This window comes from Ursus americanus, chromosome 33 (assembly GCF_024610735.1).
Source record: "Ursus americanus isolate L20-20 chromosome 33, mUrsAme1.1.p, whole genome shotgun sequence".
NCBI classification, from domain to species: Eukaryota; Metazoa; Chordata; class Mammalia; order Carnivora; family Ursidae; genus Ursus; species Ursus americanus.
In genome coordinates, this window is record NC_142159.1 from 14,789,841 (window position 1) to 14,805,193 (window position 15,353).

A 15,353-nucleotide genomic window follows, 5' to 3' on the forward strand; every position below is an offset into this window, starting at 1 on the left:
CAGCTAAGCATAAAAATTTTATCTTTAAATATCCAACCTAGCACTGAACTGGAGATTATTAAATTATGTCTAGGCCATACATACTAAGCACCTAGTACATGCATAATAGGTTGATTATATATGCCATCTGCCTTAGTATACATATAATCAAGAATCTAATAGTGTTTTTTAAAAAACTTAATAAAAAGAGCAATTACTTAAACAAGTAAGCATGATAAATCTAAATGGATTTAACGTAATTATAAGAAACCTCTTTAGCCCTGCCCTGTTTTAATTAGACATGTTTGCTCAATGTTCAAACTTCAGAGCGCCGGTACCAATAGAATAAAATAATTCTGTGCTATTTCCATAATTTTTCCCTTTGCCCCCAGAACAGTACTCAAAGGGAAGAATCAGCCAGTAAAACCATGAGGGTGGAAAAGATGAAACCACATAGGTCAGTTATAGCTCCCACTCTAAATATTCGGACACTGTTCCCTATCCTCAAAATCTCATGTTTCCCATCAAACTAGGAGAAGAGCTCCAATTAAATTATTCAGGAAAGGACAGAAGGACAGAGAGGACCATATGAGGAAGGAATGTCTCTAAAAACACAAGAACTGATGCTCTTTTATAAAGCATGCTTGAGAAATAGCAAACGCAGCTTTCTCTGACATGAAAGTTTCAATTACTCTAATTCCCTATGACAGCTGAATTGTAGCATGAGGGGTCAGAATTGACAGGAAAAGATCAGATACATTTAGATAAAGAGTGTCTGGGGGGGATCATTCACATACTCTCTTGCAAATTAGTGCTAATCTGGAACCCTCCCATAAAAAATTTTTAACACAATCCCTAACCACTACAAATGGGTCAGTACAATATGGGAGCTCACCAACACAAGAGTTTTACTCAGAGCTTAATAATTTTCTCCATAAACACAGAACCTCTAGCAAAAGAATATATACTATGAAGCTGGCCCTAGTCTTCCCAAGCAGCTTTCTTGAGCACTGCAGACCACTGTTAAAAATAACCCCCGAGGGGCGCCTGGGTGGCACAGCGGTTAAGCGTCTGCCTTCGGCTCAGGGCATGATCCTGGCGTTCTGGGATCGAGCCCCACATCAGGCTCTCCGCTATGAGCCTGCTTCTTCCTCTCTCACTCCCCCTGCTTGTATTCCCTCTCTCGCTGGCTATCTCTATCTCTGTCAAATAAATAAATAAAATCTTTAAAAAAAAAAAAATAATAACCCCCGAACCCTAATACTCTTAAGAAACTACCCAACTGTAAATAAACAAGGGGTTACATAGTCCTCACCTGTGTGAGTGCAGAACACTCCACATACTTGACCGCCTTCAGGTCACGGGCCAGCTTTTCAGCAGTCTCTGGAGTGATAGGCTTCTGTTTGTTCTTGGCAAGTTTCTCAATCGTAGAGGGGTCATCTCGGAGATCGATTTGGGTCCCAACAAGCAAGAAAGGAGTCTTTGGACAATGGTGAGTTATCTCAGGCACCCACTAGAGAAGAAGTATTTTAAAAAATACATCTGAATTAATCCACAAGCCTTATAAAGCTTTTTACAACAACTCAACAGAAGTTCTGGGACCACCTTTCTCAGGGCAAGAGTATCTGATCAACTCACCTTTTCCTTCACATTTTCAAATGAGGATGGAGAGACCACTGAAAAACAGACTAGAAATACATCTGTTTGTGGATAACTCAGCGGTCGTAATCTGTCATAATCCTCTTGCCCTGGAGGAAAAAAATTGGAGAAGTCAGCAACTGAATCTTGGTGTCCTCACAGCATCAAAATCACAAGTCAGTCAACAGATTAAGCAAGCAGCTAAGAGCATGCTAACCATTACTGAGAAAGCAACTTACTCATCTAATAAAATGTATGGCTTTTGTAATATAATACTTGATGAACATTCTTACTCAGCTAATTCTATTTAATATTTCAATCCCTGAAAACAGCAATGAAATTGTTATACATTAGTTGTTTATTACCAGTTTGTAGTTTTCAATCTTTGTGTCCATAAGCAACCCAACGATAATGCAATAAAAACAGTTAAGTTGTTGCTACAGAAATGGTTAAAATCAATCCTGTTCAGATCTGGTTAAGAAATAATAACAGTGATACCATCTAAGGAAACAAAAATCTCAGGGAAACCCAGCTGACAAAATCCACTGCCCGTCATGATTCCCAAAGCATATTCACAGGCTTAGTTACCGTGTGCATTAAAGGCCAGTATATGAAAATGAGAACACCTAGAAAAAAATACCTGGGCAAGAATCAATGGATGCCACACCTATGTGAGGATTATCCTAGTGAAAATGAGAATATTTGTATGGTCTTAAAGACTGCTGATAAACCGCAAGGGGAAAAAATGGAACTATATTGCCAAGAAACTGGACATCACCTTGGCTGAGTCATTAAAATTACCATCACCAGTGAGTGGCGGATGAGTATCGTGTGCCCTTAGCTTTACATCCTGAGAAAGACACATCCCTAATGTACTATTCTATATATAATCGGAACCTAATCATGAGGAAACGCAGACCAAATCCAAAGTGTGGAATGTTTTAAAAGGGGAGAAAAGGGAGAAGATGCACCTGTATTCTATAAAAATAATGTCATGAAGGACAAAAAAAAAAAAAAAAGGCTAAAGAACTGATCCAAATTAAAAGACTAAAAACACAGGACAACTAAACGCTATACATGAGCCTGTACTGAAAGCAGAAAACGCTGGACTCGGCTCAGCTGACAAAGCTGGAATAGAGATGTTGGATTCAAGTTCTGTATCAATGTTAAATTTCCATAAGTTGTTTACTGTTACACAAGAATGTCTCCGTTCTTAAGAAATATGTATTTATTCAAGACTAAATGGCTATGCTGTCAACTTACTCTCAAACAGCTCAGGGAAAAACAATTCATGTGCATATTATATTGAAAGACAATAATAAAGCAAACAGGGCAAAATGCTAATTGGTAAATCTTGTTAAAGGGTGTTTGGAGGCTTCTGGTACAATTCTCCCAACTGTTCTGTAGGCTTAAAAATTATTTCCAGATAAAAAGTTTTTTAAAGTATCTACACATATTTCCATAACCATGAGGGGAGGGGAGGAGTGGCCAGGACAGGGTCTAACACTCCAATTTTAAAAATGAGCTACAGCAATCCTATGTTTTAAAAGAACAGTTAAGTACTTAGTGCCACTGAACTGTACACTTAAAACTGGTTAAAATGATAAATTCTACATTATATGTATTTTACCACAATAAAAAATGTTTAAAGGAAGGGAAAAGGAGAGTTAAATATTCTGCATGCCAGTGAAAAAACATTTTTTGCCAGCACTGAGAGAGAACACAAGAATTTAGGGTAGCTATCAAAACACGGTAATTAAAGACATTACTGTTATTGCCACTTGAATGAGCAATACATTGTGAGTAGACAATAAAGGTATCTATCTTCAGGACAATACAGAGATTAAAATAAAGGTTAAACAAAAAGGGAAGAAGGAAGGAGGTTACAAAAAAAGAAAATCATCACCACCTCTAGTACTGAGTGCATGCTTACTCTAACAATACGCTAGGGTCAGAGTCAAAGGCTTTAAAGGTATGCACTTAGAAGTGTAACTTTCACTTCTTAAATTATAATGTAGAATGTATAATGACAGACATGGAAGAGATTTAAAAAGAAAAGAACGGGCTTAAAGAAAACAAAATCAGCCAAACTCCTTAATTCTCTCAATCTAAACAGCTTGAGCTCTAACACTGGCTGGAGCTTTGCCACACTGCATACCAAAGCTCCAATAAAACCAAACAAAAAATAGGTTTTAAAAATAAGGAGATAAAACAACTAACCAAGCCTTATTTAAAAAAAAAAAAAAAAAAAAAAGCACATTCACATACCTCTTCTTAGCTTTATTCTCTATTCAAATGGAATGAATATATTTCAAAAAAATTAAGCCTGACATAGACTACAAAAGGGCTTCATTTTTAGTCATTCAGCCACTGCAATCAATCCATGTTACTGCACATCAAAAACAGATCCAACTCTATATTCCTGAGCACCACTAAGAGCGTCTAAATGAGTGTCCAATGTGTTAGATGCGAACCTTCTACTCCAATGAAGACAGAAAATAAATAGCCGTTCTTTTTTGAATACTAGGTCCAAAGCAGTATTGGTCAGTCTGTTTATTTCTGATAAACAAACCTTCGAAGCTATAAATATCTTTCTTTTCCTTTCCAAAGGAGAAAAAAAATCAGAAATAAAATTGTTCAATAAACAGAAAGTAGGCTACCTTACCTCTACTTCTGCTTCAAGTGCTACATTTAAGGAAAAAGAATGAATGCAATCCCTTAAGATGAGCAAGATTCTTCATTATCCAAGCATAAGTGATCCAGCTAAAATTTATCCTCTAAGTACACCATAAATACCATTATTCACTTGATAGAGTCAATGTCCTCACTGAGCATCCCTTAAGGTACACAACATGATCAAGAAAATTTCTCTTTAGGGGCACTTTGGTGGCTCAGTCTGCCTTCAGCTCAGGTCATCATCCCAGGATCCTGGAATGGAGCCTGGCATCGGGATCCCTGCTCAGCGGGAAGCCTGCTTCTCCCTCTCCCACTCCCCCTGCTTGTGTTCCCTCTCTCACTGTCCCTCTGTCAAATAAATAAATAAAACCTTAAAAAAAAAAAGAAGAAGAAGAAAATTTCACTCTACGTGCAAGTCAGGTTTTGACTACAAGTCTTAAATTGTACCTACTCTAACAGCACACCAACTCACTGCTTAACTTTCAACATTTGCTGAAGAGCAGGGATACCTCCCATGGGCTGCTGACCTTTCCCTTGTTTAATCTCATATATAAAACTGAAATTCAAGAGGAACTAAGTCAGTGTGAACTGAGGACTCCAGCCCATATGAAAGTCTGAAAGAATCTCATGGCATGAAAAATAAGAATTTACTGCCAAAAGCCACATTTTTAGAGCATTCCAGTAGGGCACTATAAATACAAGAAGAAAACAAACTAAACATTTCATGGTATTTACCACTACAGACTCAAACCTAATCATTTTTTTCTACAACCAATTATTCAAAATTTAATGGCACTTAGTAATCCTGCTTCCTATGTGACATGCATGTTTCTTTCTGTTTCAGAAAGAAATTTTGCTGTAAGGGACATTATTAGGCACTGACTGTAGATTAAAATTTAAAATGTTATATATAATGTTATATTTCCTGAATGTGATAAGTATACTGTGAGAGAATATCCTTGCTCTTAAGAAATACATACACTGAAGCATTAAAAAGCAAAAGGGCATAATGTATTCAACTTACTCTCAAATGGTTTGGAAATAAAAACAACATGCATACAGAGCAAGAGAAAGTCACACCATTAAGAACTGGTGAGTCTCGTAAGGAGTTCTTTGTACTAGCAACTTTTCTGTAAGTCCGAAACTGAATCAGGATAAAAAGTGACAAAAAAGGGGGTGCCTGGGTGGCTCAGTCGGTTAAGAGCCTGACTCCTGATCTCATCTCAGGATTGTGAGTTCAAACCCCACAATGGGTTCTATGCTGGGCATGAAGCTTACTTTAAAAAAAAAAAAAAAAAGACAAAAAAGAATGTGTGTTAAAATATAAAAATGTTCAGGGCGCCTGGGTGGCTCAGCCGTTAAGCGTCTGCCTTCGGCTCAGGGCATGGGATGGAGCCCCACGTCAGGCTCTTCTGCTGGGAGCCTGCTTCTTCCTCTCCCACTCTCCCTGCTTGTGTTCCCTCTCTCGCTGGCTGTCTCTCTCTCTGTCAAATAAATAAAATAAAATCTTTAAAAACATATATATATATATATATATATATAAATGTTCGACCAGGGAAAGGTCTTAATACAAAATACTGCAAACAGACCCCAAACATTAACAAAAGAAACTAAACTGTGGTGTGATCTGCCATACGACAGACTGTGTCACGATGAGGACTAGGACAGACAAGCACAACCTTGAGAGACATCACCATATTGTTTTAAGAGAAAAAGGAAGGTAAAGAGAGGGGGAGAAAATAATAATATCCCCTCTCCCTAAGGATAAATACAATGAGCGTTACAGGAAGAGCTCTGTTTAGGACGTACACTAAGACATGACTGTCTCTGAATACAGATGCTTTTTCATTTTTTATCTACGTTTTTATTATTTTTCCCTGTAAGTAAAACCTGCATCTTTGTAATAAAGAGTAACATTTAAAAGTCTGACATAGAAAGGAATGGACCGTGCGGTGATGATTATACAACAAAACAACGATTATACAACTTAACATGATAAAGATGTTAAGTTAAAAAAAGCTAAATAAAGAACAAAATACAAAACAGTACATGTGAAAGGAAAAAAAAAGAAAAGAACTGGGGGGGAAACTCATGAACAAAAATTCAGTGTCGTGAACACAGAGACAGAAATAAAAGCTGTGAGACAGAGACAGAGCCCTACACGGAATCTTTTTTTTTTTTTCCTTTCAAGTAGATTCTAGAGACACCTGGGTGGCTCAGTCGGTTAAGTGTCTGCCTTCGGCTCAGGTCATGATCCCAGAGCCCTGGGATCCACTCCCACATCAGGCTTCCCTGCTGGGCGGGGAACCTACTTCTCCCTCTCCCTCTGCCTGCTGCTCCGCCTGCTTGCTCAATCTCAATGTCTCTCTCTCTCTGACAAATAAATAAAATCTTTAAAAAATTTTTTTTAAATTAAAAAAAAAAAGAGGGGCTCCTGGATGGCTCAGTCAGTTAAGTGTCTGCTTTCGGCTCAGGTCACGATCTCCAGGTCCTGGGATTGAGCCCCAAGTCAGGCTCCCTGCTCAGCAGGGAATCTGCTCCTCTCTCTCCCTCTGCCCCTCCTCCCTGCTTGTTCTCTCAAAAGAATTTTTAAAAAAATCACTGAAAATAAATTTAAAAAATTCTTTAATTATTTAATTAAAAAAATAAGTAGGCTCTACCCCCCCAACCTGGGGCTTAAACTACCCTGAGGCTTAAATGACCCTGAGATCAGGAGTCACATGCTCCACCAACTGAGCCAGCCAGGTGCCACCTATCTCTGATCTTAAATGGTATTAAATGTATCTGTAAGAGCTGCAGCCAGCACCTCATGAACCCCTTATACATAACCCATTAGCTTTGTTTAGAGACTTTGTATGAGAAGTATAGTTCTCCCTTGTCAGTTTTTGTTTCACACTTAAAAAAAAGAGAGAGAGAATTGTAGCCAGAGGTGAGACAGGAATGCTATAAAAAGAATTCAGAACAAAATGACATAAAGCCAGCAGATTAAACACAATCAAACAATCCAAGGCCATCTCAGTGGGGATGAAAGCTTTAGCAGAAAGAAAACTAAGTTAATCACATGACTTGAACCAGGGACAGGGACTCTGAGATTAAGGCCTCTGTAGAAGGATACAAGTCTCCCCGAGTGTGTCAAAGACAGAGACTCACTAGGGATGCCTACTGCCCCAATTCTCCAATGCCTGTCAAAAAACAAAAACAACAACAACAAAAAAACCTAAAAAAAACCTCTGGCTTATAGTGACCTCATTAGTGAAGACGGAAACCCCCCAACTTGCATGGGCTGATAAAATAATTTCCTTAGTGAATGTTTTTTAACCCCCAGAAAGATCCAGAATCTAATATAAAGATGAAATAAATCAAATACTATTATTGCTAATTTTCAGTCACATTTAGGAATAATCTACCCTTATTTAACATGCAGTGCCTAGAATATTTAAAATAATCTGCCATATTAAAGAACATGATAGATTTATTCTGTCATTCCAATTTAAAATGTGTAACTGAGTAACTGATCTTAACACCTCAGGACTTTTTTGTTGAAAAATGTTGAGAATGTTATAAAGGTTATAAATAATACTGTTTATGATAAATTAAAACATAAATACAGGAAATCATAAGTTATCAGGCTACCTGAGGCCATGTATATAAAAGCCTGGGAATGCTTCACTTGTCAGGTCAAGCAAATTGATTAAAACAGAAAACTGAATATATTAAATTTATAAATCCAATTTACAGTGCCGGAAGATATTTAACACAGTTGTAAATGAGGCTGATTGGGAGTAAAGTCTTATCAAATAAGTTAAATAAACCAGTATTAATCAAAGGACCCTTGGCCACCTTGAGAATGATTTCTTAAAAGTGACTATTTTAATAAAAAATGTTATTACGTTGTACAACTAAATTTAAAGGCTCATCCACTCCAAAACTAAATACTGAAGAGAAATAAAATATGTCCATACAAAGACTTGTATACAAATGCACACAGCAACACTATTCACAGTAACTTAAAACTGGAACCCAAACGTCCACCAACTTATAGACAGATAAGCAAACTGTGCTATATTCACAGTATGGACTACTACTCAGCAATTAGAAAAAACTACTGATACATACAAATAGATGAATCTCAAAAGCATGATGCTGAGTGAAAGAGATCAAGCGCAAAGACTACGTATTAGTATAGGATTCCATTTACATAAAATTCTAAAAAAGGAAAACTGCAACGACAGCAAAGCTGTGGCTGCCTGAGGCCAAATCAAAAAGGGACTCTTAAAGAGCACGAAGAAGTGTTTTAAGTGATAGACCTTGATTATGGTGGAGGTTACATGACTGTATAATCAGTAAAACTGATCAACTGAACACTTAAAATGACTGAATTCTACTGTATTATATACTTGACTAAAGCTAAAAAACAAAATACTGGTTAAATACCGAGTTGAAAATTAAAAATAAAATTTTAAGTTAATTTTCAACCCCAGGAGGCCATAAATTATCTTTTTTCTGCATATACATTGCCTCCAAGGGCACATATAAACACAGAAAAATCCCTCACCTATCGCAAAGAATAGGTCACTACTTTTTCTATTTTCTAAGTTTCCTCCAGGATACCGTTACTCCTGTAATTTAATTCATAAACATTTGAAAGGCCTAAACCACCAGTAGAAAGCCACTGATCTCTAAGCTGAACTGCTTACTACTGTCCTACTGTCTCTCCATTTCACCCTCCCAACTAAACCTAGACAGTCCCTCAAAGTGAGTAGTATAACATACTCCGTCAGAGCAGTAGGTCAGCTGGCAGACAGGGAGAGGGTAACTCATAAAAAGTGAACCACTGAGAATTCCTAAATATGAAAATGTTATCTTTCTGAAATTTTCCTTTGGCTAATTAAGCTGATAACAACAGAGACTGCAGAGAGAGAAGTCAGAAATTAAGATGTGCAGCCACTGTTAAAACGAGGAAATAACACTGAGGAATTGGGTACACGTAAGGAAGAAAGCAATTTACTCCTTAAATTTCAAAAGCTGACCACAAAAGTCAATAATGTGAACGAGGTATTGGTTCATGTTCAAAGCATTTTCAGAGGTAATATAACAAACTATCTCTACAAGAAGCTGTCTGCACATGTTATTATACAGACACAAATCCTAAATAAGCCTTCAAATTTCAGAGAGTGATAATCCAGTTTGCCTAATGTACTCTGCTCTCACTCTACTTTACTTCCTTCCACACCATCCACCCAAGGAACTCCAAACTCCTACTGCGATTCCAGGTCCGGGGCTGCCTCTTGAGTCAAGCATCGGCCATCACAATATTCGATCCTAAGTATCAACAAAAGGCAAGTGCTTTGCTAATATGCTAGTTTCCCAAAATGTCCACAAAAAAAGGCACACAACCAGCAACTGTTAATAGTTAGAGACTAAAACATAAAAGACATCAAGTTTTCACCTGCAGTATCAAAAAGTCCAAGAGTATATGGCTCTCCACCAATCATAACTGTGACTGCATAGTTGTCAAAAACCTAAAAACACAAAAATACAACATCGTTAGTGTGCAAGGGGATGGTCAAAATGGGATAGGACAACTCTTAAGTAAAGGCAATATTTCCTCTCTAAGACTTAATTCCTCTCTTAGTCCATATGATTCTTATATAACCAACCTTGCCAACTAAGTCCTTGCATGAACTAAATGATTCTTGGGAAAAAGTGACGGGGGACTTACTCTGGGAGGTCTGTTCTACCCCAGCAGCCTGGATTAAAAGCCACAAAAAAGCTAGAGGTATCAAAGAAGTAGAGTCCCCGAGCTATATAAAACGATCCTCTTCAAGTTTAAAACTTTGAGACAATAAGTTTATAGTTTATCTTAACGCTCAATCTGATTCCTAAGAAATTAATTCTTCATAGACCATTTCATTTTCATCTAGAATTTAAATATCCTAGATTCATGATAATCTTCCTTTCAGGGTTCAAGACAAGCAGCGCCTTGTTACAAATAAGACCATCAGAGAGAAATAAAGGTTCCCTCAAGGTCAAGGCAAGTGTCCAAAAAAAGGTTGGCGATTATTTGTTGAGATTTCATGAATAAAACTTATGTTACTGGATACAAACCACATGACTGAAGAGATCTTTTGTGACCAGATGCTTTTATTTGCAAAAACTGTAAAACCCATGACAAACTCAGTATATACTAATATTGCTTGTGCTAAATAATTTGTGAAAATGGGAGGTAATGGCGCTAAATGGAAAAAGACCCAATACTAATTCATGGATTGCTCTGAATTGACAAATGAAAAGCAATCTTTCCGACTAGAAGGATGTTACATTTTCAGATCAGCCTGGCTTTATCTAACTCTAACTTTCTGGTTCAGGCTTTGATGGATTGTTTAAATGTAAACAAGAGTGGAAGAAAGGGCATGGGGCAGGTGGTAGTTAAAGGAAAGTCAGTTCTTGGTAACAGAACAAGGAAGGGGCACCCGGGTGGCTCAGAGAGTTAAGCGTCTGCCTTCGGCTCAGGTCATGATCCTGGGGTCCTGGGATCAAGTCCCGCAGCCCACCCCCTGCTCAGCAGGGAGTCTGCTTCTCCCTCTCCCCCTCTGCCCCCTGCTCACACTTGCTCTCTCTCCCCCTCTCTCTCTCAATCTCAAATAAATAAAATCTTTAAAAAAAAAAAACAAGAACACAGAAAATTATAAAGAATGTGGTTAAGCTCTCAACCACATAGATTATTTAAGTCATACCTAACCCTATTCCAGAGACTCACATACAAATACATATATGAAACACCCACTAGCCCCCTTAAACAGAACACCTCATGACCAAAGTCATAACACAGACTCAGAAACCATGTTTACAAGAAAATAACTTTAATGGAGACTGAAATGCCAAAATTCCAATAGCTGTCCTCACTCTGAAACAAGATTCATGTATCTCTGAAAGTCCCCTAAAAGTCCCTCTCAACCTCAGAACTTTTCACTTACCCTGTCCCCAAATGGGCCAACCCCAAAAATATGATTTCATATTTAATTATACCTTCAAATTCTCCCCATCCAAGAAACCTAACCTTCCTGCTTCCTACAGTCTTGGCCTACCTCAATCACTCTATCTGCTTTGGGATATTACAGATTGTCAATTCTAATTAAACATAATCACCAAACTCTTAACCTATATTCAGCCTCTTCACAATGTTCATGTCTCTTAAGATTAACCTAAAGTATTCATACATTTTCTTTCTTTTTATTGCCAAACAATACTAATCCCATATTACCCATATATAGGTTCTTCATAACCCCTAAAATAACTCACTTAACAGAGGTGGTCACTGCAAGCCAGGCCAACCCTAGCTTGGCCTGAATCACTGAGGGAACATCTGTGTTTAACGTAATTATACCACTGGGTTGGGTCACCCAACCTGGGACAAACAGTGGATCCCCAAACATGTTCTTCCACAAGTGAGTGTTACTCCAAATAACTCTTCTCTCTCTCACTTCGTTATCTTTATTATTCCCATTTTCCCTCTACTCTTCTAAGGAGTGGACCCCCAAAGGCTTCTGCTAGTGTTCTCAAAACAAAAACAGGTCTCTGCCCTTAAAAACCAATTTGCAACTCCATTAATGCTAAGACAACAGCTCCATGAGATCCTCTTCTATCCCCTAAGGAGAATAAGTGGAGACACATACTACTTTCTCTGAAGTTACAAGACCCCAAAACGCATCCCAGACCTCCAAGCTCTGATTACCCACTGGCCAAGTTAACGGGCGGGGGGGGGGTGGAAGGTCACCTCATTCTAAGACACAGAGCATACTTCTCCAAACTGAGACCACCACTCTTTAGAATCTTGTCTGTTGGAGTGTGGTCTCCCAGCACTTCTTGCATACCCTTCTATCACCCCTTCTGACTATTCACTGATTTTTCAGTTAATTTTAAAGTGTATATAATTTACCCATGAGAAGATCTTTAAAAACAGGACACAAAGGCAGACAACAGAAAAATTTCAGTACACACAGAGTTTTCAAAAGATATCCAAATAGAATACATTTCACTAACAGATGGAAGCCTTTATACTTACAGTCGGTACATACTCAGATGGAAATTTGTTTGTTGTGTAGGATATCAGGAGACATGTTTTACCAACGGCACCATCGCCCACAACAACACACTTAATTGTCTGCATTGCTGAAACAGTTTTGTATCCACTTTAAATATTTCAAATTCGATGATGACCTACAAAAAGATAAAGGATATTTGTTTCATTTGTAGTGATTTTTTTTTTGTTACTAGCAAGAGATTCACTCATTCAGAGCAAGAACAAACTAGCACCCCAACTACTGTGGCTGAAAGAACCTAAAAAGAGAAATAGTGACTACCTCAAAATCACGATAACAAATAAGAGTCAATTTGCTAAGTTTCTGATCCCTGGTTGTTTTCAACGTAAAGTGTTCTTTTTTTTAAAGACCAAAGTAGTGTTAAGAGCAGCATATTTATTTCTATAATGAAAGAGAAGGGGGCACCTGTCAGTTAAGTGTCCGACTCTTGATTTTGGCTCAGGTCATGATCTCAAAGTTGTGAGATCAAGCCCTGTGTTGAGCTCTGTGCTAGGTATGGAGCCCACTTGGGATTCTCTCTCTCCCTCTCTCTCTGCCCCTCCCCCACTGCACATGTGCTCTAATAAAAAAATTAAAAAGAAAAAAAGAAAGAGAAGAGGCTATTTCAGAATGAATTCCATGTAGTGTGCCAGGTATGACTGTGTGAAACTTTTCCTTCAGCTGCATGTGCACACGTGTGTATGTGTCCTAGACTGCAATACAGAAGTCACTGATTTAAAGAATGGTCCATTTGTCCGATCTTAGAACTACAGTTACCCAGGATGTAACCAACAAGCTACAGAGCACCACCACCAACCCCTTGTAACAGAAGAGCAATATGAGGAATTGGACAAAGATCAGGGTGATCCCTGGTCTCAGCAGCTATTGTGACACCATGTTGCCTAGTCACTAACTCAATATTCATGGCACGAAGAGGCCAAAACCTACATTTTTATAATAAAGAGTCAGATCACTCTAAGGCACACTGACTTATAAACAGATACAATTAGTGTCTCTTATTGTAGTCCTCCATTCTAAGAAGCTATTGATTACAAATGCACCAAAGATTTATTGTATTTCATCAGTTCAGAGATGGTTGCTTTCACATTTAAACATCTCTAAAATCAGGGTGCCTGAGTGACTCCGTTGGTTAAGCATCTGTCTTCGGCTCAGATCACGATCCCAGGATCCTGGGACGGACCCCCACATTAGGCTCCCTGCTCTGCAGGGAGTTTGCTTCTGCCTCTCCCTCAGCACTTCCCCCCCAACCTGTGCCCCCCCCAATAAATAAAATCTTTTACAAATAAACAAACAAAAAACAGAACATGTCTTTACTGAAAGATTCTTAAAATCATTACCAGTCATTTTCCCCCCACATTTTGACATCTAAGAAATCAGGATAAATGGCATCTTAGAGTCAATGAAAACTTTTTTTTTTTAAGATTTCTTTATCTTAGAGAGTGAGTGCGTGCACGCAGAGGAGGGGCAAAGGAAGAGGGGGAGAACCCTCAAGCAGACTCCCCACTGAGCATGGAGCCCAACATGGGGCTCAATCCCAGGACCCTGAGATCATGACCTGAGCTGAAACCAAGAGCCAGAAGCCTTTGAAGTTTTTCTGGGAGAATAAAAAAGAAACATCATGCCCTATATACCTGCATTTTGAGGTAAAGTCCTATTTCAATTACAGTCCTGAAGGAGTTGCAATTTCTTGTTGGCTAGAACCGCCACCTTACTAAACATAAAAATGTGAGAACCACCTAACTGAGCTAGGATGCCATGCCTACTTAGTCCTACAGTACCCATCACAACTCTTAATCATAATGAGCTATAAATGCTTGTTAACATCTCTGTACATATATTAGGAGTAACTTACACGAAATATACACTCTCCCATTTCTCATCAAAATCATCCTGATTTTATTTCTCTTTAACCTCCTTTTATCTTGTTCCTTTCCTTTTCCTTATGATGCACTAAAGAAGCACTCATACTAATACAGCATTAAAGGTTAAAGATCCTAATCCCTAAACTAAATCAAAATTATTTATCAAAATACTTAAGCACACTGAGTGCTAATTATAGAGAATTACTCCTAAAGAATGTCTTTTACATAATAATAAAGAAGAGGAAAGAGGAAGAGCTGTCTTCTCCTGGTTCCTCAATCTACCGCTGAAAAGAAGCTTAATGTTCTGGTAAAAAAAATAAAATAAGATCTTCTGCAGAATTTCTTCTCAATTCACAGTGAAGAAAAGAAAGGTAAGCAGAGAGTTCTGATCATTCTACAGAATATTTTCCAGGTGCCTACAAATCTATTGCAAGTTCAGTTCTTACACATTTTATTTCTCCTGATCATTATTACCAGGTGACTTTTTTACGTAGAGTTTAATCATGAACACTGGGCAGAAAGTAATAGTTGCCACTGTGGCACAGACTGCTAGCAGTCTGCCACTTCTTCCTTTCTTCTTCAGTAATAGAATTTTCATTTAAGTATATGGTCCCCAGTAAACACAGACTACATTTCCTCAATTCCTTTGCAGCTGGATGTGACCACTGTGATTAATGGGAGAGGAAATGATGGATGCAACCTTCAGGACTAGCCTTAAAAGCAAGGCGAATAGTCTCCCTGTTCCAGCCTGTAGGCTGGAATGCAGACGCGATGATGAGAGCTGAAGCAGTCATACTGAACCACAAGACACAAATTACACGTTAAGGATGAGTAATACAATAGGATGGGCCAGCCCTGGACTGCCTCCAGGAATTTTACACAAGAAAGAAAAACTTCTCTTTCATTAAGTCCTTAGTATTTTGGATTTCTCTGTTACAGCAGCAGAACTGATATCCTAATTACGGTATTTCATTGACTGTAAGAAGCCAATGATTTTTAAATACACCCTAAATTTAGAAGTGTTAAATGTGGGAGAAAAATGTCTTAGAATCACTGAAATTCTAGAAGTATCTGGATTTATCAAGTAACTTTACAG

At 38.1% G+C, this 15,353-nt stretch overlaps 1 protein-coding gene across 2 annotated transcripts in view; it reads right to left on the bottom strand.

Annotated features, from left to right (window-relative positions):
- CDC42 (cell division cycle 42) overlaps positions 1-15,353 on the bottom strand; it is a 45,648-nt gene that overhangs the window by 4,624 nt on the left and 25,671 nt on the right. For both annotated transcript variants that reach the window (XM_045782099.2, XM_045782098.2), the window contains exons 2-5: positions 12,359-12,513; positions 9,743-9,815; positions 1,618-1,727; positions 1,295-1,492 (exon numbers count right to left, since the gene is read on the bottom strand). In XM_045782099.2, the coding sequence (XP_045638055.1) occupies positions 1,295-1,492; positions 1,618-1,727; positions 9,743-9,815; positions 12,359-12,463 (486 nt within the window). In that variant the 5' untranslated portion in view covers positions 12,464-12,513. The remainder of the gene's footprint in view (positions 1-1,294; positions 1,493-1,617; positions 1,728-9,742; positions 9,816-12,358; positions 12,514-15,353) is intronic.